At 34.0% G+C, this 11883-nt stretch overlaps 1 protein-coding gene across 3 annotated transcripts in view; it reads right to left on the bottom strand.

Annotated features, from left to right (window-relative positions):
- Positions 1-15: 15 nt before the first annotated feature.
- LOC139091473 (uncharacterized) overlaps positions 16-11883 on the bottom strand; it is a 56403-nt gene continuing 44535 nt past the window's right edge. For 2 of the 3 annotated variants that reach the window (XM_070641587.1, XM_070641589.1), the window contains 7 exons: positions 4212-10200; positions 3970-4144; positions 3003-3900; positions 2718-2929; positions 2272-2659; positions 1551-2209; positions 16-1484 (listed from right to left, as the gene is read on the bottom strand). In XM_070641587.1, coding sequence (XP_070497688.1) covers positions 1281-1484; positions 1551-2209; positions 2272-2659; positions 2718-2929; positions 3003-3900; positions 3970-4144; positions 4212-10183 — 8508 coding nt within the window. In that variant the 5' untranslated portion in view covers positions 10184-10200 and the 3' untranslated portion in view covers positions 16-1280. The remainder of the gene's footprint in view (positions 1485-1550; positions 2210-2271; positions 2660-2717; positions 2930-3002; positions 3901-3969; positions 4145-4211; positions 10201-11883) is intronic. The other variant, XM_070641590.1, reaches the window with a different exon arrangement.

Genomic DNA, 11883 nt, shown 5'->3' with positions numbered 1-11883 from the left:
GTTTTTTTGTTCAAATTCCTTTTTTTTTATTTTTTTTCTTCAAAATTAACATACTTCTTTATTATTTCCAAATCACTTCCTTAATTAGTTCATTTTCTAAAATATTTCTTTACTAAACTTTCATCACATTTTTCCATTCAAATAGCAATGAAATATTTTTTACCTACAATAGATTCTGTCTACATTTTTTTGTTCCATTGCACTTTCTTTTCATAAACATCAAGTGTCAAAAACTTTAGGCCATCTTATCGTTCAAAGTCTCATTGACTTTAATTTTAATTTTCATATACTTATTTTTATATCGAAGACGATCAGGAACACTTCAATAATGAAATGACAGTATGCAATTTTTATAACGGATATTATTTTTTTAAATTAAGCACGTGGACAGAATTTAAATTTTAGAAAAACCGTTAAAAATTTTAATATTTGACAAATGTGACTGCCATTTCATTTTTGTGGTGCAAAAGGGAGGATTTACCATTTAATATTTTATTCACAAAATTTTCATTTAATTCAATGAGTCTTATGAGCTATATAATTATTAAAGGTTTAAAAATTTTAACTAAAAACAGTATTTTATGATACAAACGAGATTTAAATTTCAAAATCAACTAACTCATACTTACAATTAACAAAAGAAATTGGTCATAAAGTTTAATAATAATAATAATGTGATATAATTAATAATAATGAACATAAAACAATAATAATTAAAGGTATTATGATATATTATAAAGAGGAGAACATTCAAAACGTTTCCATTTCTAATTATTATGTGTGTTTTTTGTTCCCTGAGCATTTCTCAAATAAATTTCATCTTCAAATCCTTGAATATATTTGAATATTCTCAATTAGCACTTAAAAATTATAAAAAAAAATTGACTGCCAATGAATTTCTTTATTCCAGTGATGGACAACCTTAATTATTCACGGCACACCTAGATGGTTAACCTCGATTGAAACCATACACTTTATACGGTTCATGGCATACCCAAACTAGTGTACCGTGGCACACAGGTTGTCCACCACTGCTTTACGCCATTCCTACCCACATATTTTTTGCTACAAATTTTTTATATCATCCTAACCGCTCATTTTTTTCGTGACAAAGCTTTCAAGTTGATTTGACTATCACAGTTAATTTACTTCACATTCTACAATTAAATTCTGTATAAAATTGTTAAATTAAGTAACTTCTCTTTTTTTCTTCATCATAATTAATTAGTTAGTTAGTTTTGTTTTTTCTGTATAAATGCTTCATCGGCGCTATAAAACAATCACAAATTCATTTTTATCGTGTGAACACCAAGAAGGTTCTTAACATTTTCAGTGTAACGTACGAGAGACACTTTCGATGCTCGTATGTTGATTTTCTCTCCAGCGCAAAATAGTTGTAAGCATATTGCCTTTTCTAAAAATTCAGACATTTTCAGCTCGCGAATCAGTTCCTTGTTTGCTGATGGTGGACTTGATGGACAGATCTAAAAGAAAAGAATCAAATTTTAAGTCAATCCTGTTCATAATTTAAAGCTTCTCAATATTCTTACCTGTTTTAGTACAGCCTCCTTGGATTTAACTTTCAGGAGATTGCACAAGTCAGTCAACAAGATCCACTTGTCACTTCCTTCATCTCTTAATAAATAAAGTGGAGGCAATGGCGCCTCAGATTCTTCCAATTCAAAGAATTCACAATCGGACTCTAAATTCTCATCGATAATCATGTCGTCGTAGTCTTCTTTATGATTTGAGATCTCCTCAATCTTGTGAATTGCCTCATTAGATTTTATTGTATGGGAATCAAGTTTAGAGATTGAAGGAAGCTTCTTGATTTTCTTCATTGTTGAATCAATGTTATTTAATAGTACACTACAATTTTTAGTCTTCTTTGATGCTGCTATAATGCTCTTACTACTTTCTGTATTATTAGCATCGGAAACAACTAAGTTATTAGAATTAGTGTCGCACTTTTTCATTTTATGCTGATATTTTATTAAGTCTTGTGTCGGTGCTTTCATGGGCGTCGATAAAATTTTACTTGGTATGGTTGTGGCAGTTTCGCTAATGACAGTCTCATTATCCGACAATTGCGTTGTGGCAGTTATCAATGAAGTCATTGATGTTGATAATATGGACGCAACTGAGGAACCCAAGTCTGTTTTAACAATAGGAACATTTGAGAATACATCATAGCCTATTTCATCGGGATCTAAAAGAAGTTAAGACATATGTTAATCTTGTCATAATTGAGGATATATTCTTATATCTTACCATCAATCCTGAAAGCTCCATCCATAGCCCAGCTAATCTTCTTTCCATCTTTATGATCAGTATCAATTAAATAAGCACTTAAAAAGTCTTCCATTTCTTTATCTTCAGCCATTGTAATTGGTAATTGTCCACTGTATGTTGCTAAGCACGGATCAGCACCGAAGGACAGTAGCAATCGGACCATTTCAATATGTCCATTCTCAATGGCTTCATGCAACGGACGTATTCCAGATAAGGCAGCTTCTGAATGATTGGCACCATACTGAAGCAATAAACGTGCAATTTCGAGATGACCTCGTGAGCATGCCTCATGTAGAGGCGTATAACCAGCATTGTCCTTTGAATCAGGACTCATACTTAATCGATCCAAACAATATGCAACAACATCCTGTAAATTATATGTTATTAACTTTTAGTTCCACAATATATAGCTATATAGTACATACCACATAATTCAATCGCGAAGCTTTATGTAGAACGCTTTCACCAACGCCTTTATTTAATACCCAACCTTTAATTTCTTTACTTATATCGTTCTCATCTTTTGTTTCCTGATTCTCCATTGCAGCAAGTCGCTTTTTGATCATTGCATTAACATTTAATGGATTTTCACTGCTGTTTGGTGTTGGCTTTTTCTTCTTACGGATATAATCGAAACCTTTTATGAAAATTAGAAAAACAATTTTAAATTAGTTCCTGGGAAATTCCATAATAGAAATTGTATAACTTACCAGAACTTCCTTTCAATCGTCTTGGTCTGTTTTTCTTGGTTTTTCCTTTCATTGTTGGCGTAACAAGATCTCTTTCTGACGCAACTACAGTCTCAGTATCATCAAAGTCATCTTCTTCCTCTTTGATTTCTTGCTTTATCTTAGTTAAATCGGATAAATAAGTTTTTCTTTCTGGGAAGTCAACATTCATCTTCTCAAGATATTCACGATATTTTTGATCGAAACTCAATCTTTTTTCGCTCTCATCTTCAGCATTCTTTTGTTCATTTGCACTAGGTGGGGCTGAGCGTGGACGATCTTCATCAGTACCAAATACTTCCTTGAGAATCTCTTTCTTTCGAATTGCATTGTTCTCGGTTCGTGTTCGAGATGTAATGATGAATGGTTCGAAAATATTTTTCTTGTACCCGGAAGACTTATCACCTTCTTTTTCAGATGCTGATGTTGGCTGAGATTCATTTGCTTCCTTACTTGGTTTTGATACTTCTTTCTCTTTTGTTTTATCTTTGTCCTTGCTCTTATCCTTGTCTTTATTTGTTGTTGTTGTTGCTCTTTTGTTTTGCTTGATTTTCTTGTTAGACGATTGAATTACTCTCTGATGCAGCAAATCAATGATTGAGTTGGGTGGTTTCTTGATTTCTGGTTGGGGTGGTGGTGGCAGCTTCTTACACTTCCTGGACTGTTCGCCTCTAACATCCTTCCCTGCATCTCTATCCTTCGACTTAATGAACTCTGAGAAGATTTCAGATGTATCACTCGTCTGGGGATCTAAATCAGGTAAAGAATGTGAAATACCATGTTGTGGAGGACGACCAATAGTTATCAGACCTGGTGGGACATTCAGCGACCGTTTAAAGTTGTATGCTTCCATTTCCCATCCTGGTGTGAACTTAGACGTCTATAAAAGTAAATAAGTATGCTTAATTAGCCTAAAGCTGTTAAATAAATTATTTTCAAGTATATTCACCTTGTCTTCTCTAAACGGGTATAGTGCCGTCAGAGATCTACGGCCTTCTTTGTAGTCTGAAGCTTTCAAAGTGCTTTCTATTTCCTCTTTTACAACTTTCTTTTTGGCCGTCTCTTTTGTGGCTGTTTTTGCGGTTGTTGTTTCGCTCTCCGTCTTAACTTTGCGTGGTCTTAATCTGTATTGAAAGAATGATTAGAAAAAGCAAAGAATAAGCAAAAGCTCTGTTGAAAGAAATTACGTACCTTTCCGTTTTGTTTTCCTCTTCTTCCTCCTCTTCGGACGCATCAGTGGACGATTTGTCTCCGGCTCGTGAGATTTTTCTCTGTTTCTTTTTTGTGCTATTTGTAGATTCCTTTTCGGTCTCGCTTTCAGGCATTTTTCTCTTTGAATCCTCAGATTTATTTGAATCTTTTCTCTTCAATGGACTCTTTTTGTTGCTTGTATTGGTCGTACACGTGTCAATTTTTCCTTTCTTGTCAGGTGTAATGTTTTGCACAATTTTATCATTTCGTAAGATTTTACTATTAGACAATTTCTTTTCAATCTCCAACTTCCTCTTCGACCTTGTCATTGTCTCTTCTTCCTGTAGTAATACCTTGAAATTTGATCCATCACCAAGATCTTTTAATTTCTTTGCATTTCTTTCTGTTGCTAATTTCTTAATTTTATCTTCTGTTGTCTCTTCTTCACTTGTTGATTCCGATGATTCATCTGAACTTTCGACAGTCTTCTTTTGTGCTTGAGATTCTTTGAGTTCTGACGTGGACTTTCTTGTACATCTACCAACTGATTTTGAGTCTGATGTTTTCTTATCATCATTAATTGACTTCTTCTTATCCTCATCTGAACTCGTCAAATCATCAAGCTTCACATGAACTTTTAAATTCTTACTTTTATGATGAGCTGCTTCATCGTCATAAATTTCACCTTCTTCAGCTGAATGTTCATCATCAGTTTTCTTTATACCAAGGTGCTCTCGTTTACGTAATCGTCTTACACGTTTTACACTATTTAATGATTTTCGTGTATCGGTTTCGCTTTCTGAACTACTTGGCCGTCCCAATCGTGCTGCATATTTTTGCTCAATAACTTGACGTTGTTTTTCTCGAAAATTTCTTGAAAGTTTTTCAGGCATGTTGTCATGCGTTATTGAATTTTTTATCTCGACTAGAGGTTTGTCCTCGTCACTCGACGAGTACTTTTCATTATTATCATTAATTGATTGTAGAATTTCTTTTGGAATTTCTGACAAATCATTTGCTGTTGTACCTGGCTGTTTTGCCATCATTTTTTCATCATTATTAATTAAATTCTTTGTTGCACTAAATGGTCGTTTCTTCTTAAGGCGCTTCCTATTACCAGTTTGTAGTTGTTGTACAAAGTCATTACATGCACTTCCCCAATCAAGTAAATCAAAACCAGATGTGGCACCTTGTTGGATATCTGATGTTGCTTTATTTGTATTATTATTATCAGCATTTAATGGCAATGGTGTATAACCTTTAAGTTCACCTTTTGTGCGGAATTGTCTTGGAGATAGATCATTCTTTGTATGATGTGGTTGGGCATGCTTAATATGCTCAACTTCTTCACACAATTCATTCTTCTTTAATTTTTGCATTTCTTTTAATTCCAAATTCGATTTTAATTTTTGAATTGTACTTTGTTCAGCACCACGGGCAATATTTCCATTACTACCGCTCACACTTGATGGCATTAAAATATTGTTTAAATGCTTTTGTGGTTCACCTTGATTTTCCGGTATTGGCCCAGGGGTGAGTTGTTCAACTTTGATGCTCATATCCTGAACTGGGTGAGATATTCTTGTGTGAATATGTGCTGGATATGAGACATCATCTGGGCGTTGAAGAAAATTCTGTTTCGGTGGTGGTTGTTGCTGTTGATGATGATAGAAGTTTCTGTCTGGTTCTCTTGAATAATATTTTTGACTCATACTTGGATCATTACGATGAATCATTTCGGCTTTTGGATTTGGATAGTAAGTTCCAGCTGGACTTTGATTATTATATGCCATTATTTCTGTTGATTTTATCACGTCTTTACGTGGAATTGGATAATGCTTATAAGCCGTATCGTTTGACGCTGAAACTTTATTAGGATAAGTCTCATGTCTAACATGTGTTGGTGGGCCAGCATTCATATTTGGTTCACGTCTATCATAAGCATGAGGAGGCATATTCGAGCTATATAATCTGGGTGGTTCCTCAACACGACTTTGTTTCGTAGCAATTGGATCATACATGTGTTGATTTGACATTTCATTGTGTCTCTTTCGTGGTGGTGATGTAATCGGCTGAAATTGTCTTGAATCTTGTTGATATGGAGGCTTTTGATCTAATTCCTTACGATTTCGTCCATAAAGAAGATTTTCAACATATTTACGGTCTCTTTCTCGCTCCAAATGGAGTGGATTTCTAGAATTAGATGGTTCAGATGGCATTCTCTCTGGCATTGCTGGCGCTGCCTTATTAATTACAGGATAAGGAATATTGTTCTGAGCCATTGATTGAGATGGATGATAGTTGCTCCTTTGCGGAAGTGGTTGAAAACTTTTTGGTGGATAATTATTTTCTGGTCTTGAGTTTTCGTACGAACGACGAACATGTTCAGGAATTGGAACTGCTGTATTTGATGTTACCATGTTACCTTCATAAATATTATTTGGTTTATGTCGATCGGGATTGTATTTGGGAATTGATGGAACTGGCGCATGCGGTCTGTCAGCATCAGAAGTTGGTTGCTGCTGTTTATAATCATAGAAATGATTTCTAGCATTTGTTGGAACCTGTGGTTCAAGAATTTTGCTAGCTATAGAGCTACGCTCAGTTTCCTGATCTTTTACGTAACGTACAGGAACTTCATGAACAGATCTTTCTACATTGTAATCTTGTGGACCCAATCGGGCTTGTTGTCGACAATCAGTTTTTGCCATGTTTCCAAAATTTGGTGTAAATTCTACTTTTAAGCCTAATTTTGATTCTTTTTTATAACGAAAGTCTGGATCACAACCGGTTGAATCTGCTTTAGTTTTAATTGTTTTTACAGACAAGTCTAAAGGCGATTCTCTTTTTACTTCCGCAAAAATCTTCGACTTAATAATACTTGAACTTGATGGAGTTGGTGTGCTTGATGGCGGTTCTGTTTTAATTTTTGGAATAATTGAAAGTTCAGGAATACTTTCTTGTCGTCTTGTCGGAATTGGCGAGTAAATCTTTGATGGCTCACTTATTCTTTTCTCTATTTTTAAGTCAGGCAGTATAATTGATGCTTCATTTTCAAGTCTTGGATATTGTGGACGTATTTCAGGCTGTCGTATACTAATATTTTCTGACAATGGTAGCTGTTGTGTAGGTGGAAGACGTGAAAGTTCTCTTTCTTGAGGCATAACATAATTAGATGATGATGGATGTCTGTATTGAGAATGTCTGTTGTCAGATGGTTCACGAATTGTTCGAATTTCAAGATCTTGCCTTAATGGGATACTTGATTGTGGAAGATCAATTGTCAATGGCTTTGTATCAATTGGAGAGTAGCTTGCAGGAATTTTAAGTCCTTGTTCTTGCATGTACATAGCATTTCTTTCAGCCTCAAATTTACGTGCAAAGTCTGGATACTTATGATGATAATAATTTTGACCTGGACTGTTGCTTTGCATTGGCGATGGTCTTTTTGGATCAATTGGTCGAGAACTTGTAGCTTCTGGATGTTTAAACATTTGGTGATTTAATTTCGGCGATGAATGATAAGGATAATGTGATAAAGGACTTTGAGATGGACTAATTGATGATTTTGATGGTCCAGCATGTGGATATAGTGATGGTGACATATTTGCTGGACTCATAGAATGCCGCGAACTTTGAGAAGCCATTATAGGCCAATTCTGTGGTGGATTCATCGGTGAACCACTATGCATGGACGGACTTTTCTGTTGCCGATGTGGAATCGGTGATGGTGTTTTATATTGCGGCATAAGTGGAGGATACTCATGTGATGAGTGACTTGATTGTGGAACTGGTGAGGTTGGATTCATTTTGATATTCATAGTCTCAGGTATAGCACTCCGAAGATAATTAGGTGGAAAATCCGGATATTGTTGTTGATACGCAAGTGGAGGTGGTTCATTAACCCGTCTTGCCGTATCTGGTGATTCTTTGGGTTGATTAAGTTTATAGTCACGAAAAAGGTCAGCAGAACGCCGCTCAGGAAATTCCTGTGTAGGCGTTTTTGCGTTATTTTCATTTTTAATCGTAATTGTCGTACCCTCTTGTCTTAATAGTTGTTCTTTTTGTTGTAATGAGAACTCATTACTTTGATGTTGTAGTTCTCTGTCTTTGTACGCATATGGATAATGAGCTGGATGTAATTTCCTGAGGTCATCATTTGAAGGAAATGGCTGTGATGTTCCTGGCATTTTCTTTTCACTCAATTGCAACATTTCATAATGCGATGAGCCACCAAGTAGTCGTTCTCGATTTTCATTCCAATTGGAACTAATAGATTCCTTTGTATTTGGAAGAAATTGATTTTTGTGAATTATATGAGCCATTGGTTCATCAATTAATTGCTGATTGTATATACTTCCGCTATCTCTCTTTGAACTTGGATAAGGTGATTTGCTATGTGCATTACTTTCTATATTTTGTTGCTGTTCATTGAGAACTTTTTGTGATGATATTGATGGTGGACGATAATCAATTTTATATGATGTTGAGGGTGCCATTGAAGCATTCGAGAGCGGCTTCAATTGTAAGTCACTAATGTAGTTATTTTTTCGAGCTATTTCAGGAAAATTTGATGGTGTAATTGGAACACTTGATGGTGGTGGTGGATTCTCTTGACCACCAAAACCTTTTGAGAAGTCTGGATGTCTCATTTGTAATTCTGGTGCACGTGACATTGTTGTGAAATCTGGATTTCTCACTTTTGGTGCTACACCAGAACTATTTGATGATGGTGGAAGAGGCTTTGTTCCTTGATTCGTAAGTGTATTTGTAGGACGACTAATTGATGGTGCAGTAAATATTTGCTTGGAGAAGTCTGGTATACCAACGTAAAGTGCATGACTACGTTTTATTGGAGGGACTGATTTGTCATCACGTTTCACACTCAAATCGAGCATTGCAGGGCCAGCCTTATCCTCAGTTTTAATTGTATTGCTAGTTGATGAGTCTCTAAAGTCAAGTCCCTCATTTTCTGTGTTCAGTTTTTGTTGAGACACTGCCATATTTGGTGAATTTGTTTTAAGATCAATTACATCATGTACAGACGAACTATTATCGATATCGTCTGATGGCTTCGGTGAAACTTTAACATCTTCGACTATTTTCTTCTCATTTTCTACATTTTTATTCGCTGGCTCTAAACTATCTATACTATTATCAGCACCATTTAATATTTCCTTATTATCAATTTTGTGTTGTTCGTTATTAATTGTTGACGTTGTCGTTGATGGAGTATTTCCATTATTTGATTTACAGCTACCTTTAAATTCTTCTATAAGTTTTTCTACGGATTTACTTGTCGAATTGCTATCACTTCCGTTACTACTATTGTTGCTATTGTTATTAATATTACTATTATTATTAAAGCTTGCATTCACATTGCCATTATTTTTAATGTATTTGTTCTTTGCAGCATCCAAACGACTATTATCGACAACGGTATTCTTTAGGGAATATAAAATCACTCTATCGAATAAACTCTCTCTATCTATCTCAATTTTATCATCACTACCACCAGGATTTCCAGTTTTCATACCTGGAAATGCTGACATATAGTTGCTATTTGTTTTATTATCATTATTATTCTTATTTTCTATTTCTACACTTTTCTTTTCATCACTTAATTCAGCACTATTTTCATTTGTTTTATCAACATCAAGCTTGCTATTCGAGGCTTCCTTATTCTCTGAATTAGTTTCATTAAATTTATTCTCTAACTCAGACTTATTATCTGTTGAATTTAATTGGATACTTTGCGGAACAACAACATTAGAATCATCTTTACTACTTTCATTCTTAATTGAATTTTGTTCATCAGATTTAGTCTCTGTTGATTGACTACTTTCATTGATTTTTGTTTCTTCTGGTTTCTCAATTTTATCACACTTTTCTTCACATTTTATTTGTTCTGTTTCTGTTTGTTGTGTCGTTTCATTGTCCCTCTCAGCTGTAGACTGCTGATCAGGCTCCATCTTAAGATGCACTTTTTCTGTAAATAGAGAATAAGAAGGAGAACATAAATATCATTGAATTATTAATATTATTGTGGGTGGTCAGGAAATGAAAAACATCAACACAACATAATGCAAACTTTTCTATGTAGTTTATGTTTAAACTACTTATCTATATGTGCAAATATGTTTATCTACATAACTCTTTCTACAGTAAACAAACTATTCGCTAACAAACTTTTGACTGTAGCTAAAAAATGTTATTTTACTTCCAACGGAGCAACGGAGAACATTTTTTCATTGGAAATTCGGGTCAAGTTGAATATCAAGAGAAATATTTAAAAGTATTTATTTAAAACTACAGTCACAGACATTAAAATTAGGGATTTCATTACAATTGCATTCGAAGAAATTGTGAATTGCTGCAAATGACTTGTAAATTGACTGTAAAAACTGTTTATTTAAATTATTGAATGTCAATGTTTCCAAGCTAATACGTAATAAATGACGATTGTGTAATAACAATAAATAATAAAACTTAATGATGTTTACACTTCAAATTCTTGAATGAGACTAACATTTCGCGTGGCTTGCACTTATGATCATTTGAATGCAATAAAACCGTTAAAATATTCTTTCAATTCAATGAAAATATTTAAAGTCAAAGATTGCTTTGTTTGTTAGAAAACAATGAATTTTCAACACGAATAGGAAATTTCCCAAAAACTTCCCCTAATTTTAAAGAATTTAAATTCCCGTCGTCATATTTTTGCGACAAAAAGAGAAATAAAAAGAGAAACTTTAAAAAGTATAATCACAAAAATGTGAAAGTTACACTCACTATTCACTGGCTTTTTTTCTCTTATGAAAGCAGATTAAAGTGGAAGCCGTAATAGTAATTATTATGAAATATATGAGTGCAAAAAGCAATAATATGCAACACATGAAAAACAATTTTACACTATACACGAACATATTTACTTGTGAATAATTATGTCTATTTTTTTAGTATGCGATAAAGTGTTCGTCGCTTCCTCAATCGAGAACTATCAAAAAGCATGTAAAATTGAATAATTTGATAATCAATTAGTAAACAACATGAGACATGCGATAAAATGTAAATGTCAATCAGTGTATATACGAAACAGCCACAAAAAAAATAAACTATTTTTATTTATAAAACTAACAACCTTTTTTTTCGCATACACAAAAAGAATATTTAATTCGACTCGCATGCTATAAAGAAGAGAGAATAGAAAGAGCTACAAAAGAAAATGCGAAAAAAAAAATCTTTCTAGGTCAGTTATGAAATGAAGTGAATTACGACGAAAATAAACTTGTAAAGTGATAGGAAGAAATAAAAGATTTCGTTGTATTCCAAAAAAAGACAATAAAAGTGGCAAATTAAACTTAATCGATAAAGACTAGTTACTTTGTTGTTCGTGTTTATTAGTTCAGTGGTGGGCAGAATGTGTGCTGCGGCACAATACCGTATGTAGGGTGCGGAACCGTAAGACGCGTAAGGTTTTAATCGAGGCATAGCGACAAGGCGGTTTAGACGCCATCTGAGAGAGGCCATGGATCACAATTGAACTGAACGGCCTGTTGTGTCACCAAAATTTCCCACGATACACAAATTGCCCACCACTGCATTTGTTCGACTATAACAAATTAATTAGTTTAATAATGTATATGATAAAGTTTTTAATGCTTAATCTCAG

This window comes from Chironomus tepperi, unplaced genomic scaffold (genome assembly GCF_022539635.2).
Source record: "Chironomus tepperi strain 1889 unplaced genomic scaffold, CSIRO-AGI_Ctep_v1 contig_244, whole genome shotgun sequence".
NCBI lineage: Eukaryota > Metazoa > Arthropoda > Insecta > Diptera > Chironomidae > Chironomus > Chironomus tepperi.
Note: the sequence above shows the minus strand (reverse complement) of the source record. Positions and strands in the feature narration are given on the sequence as shown.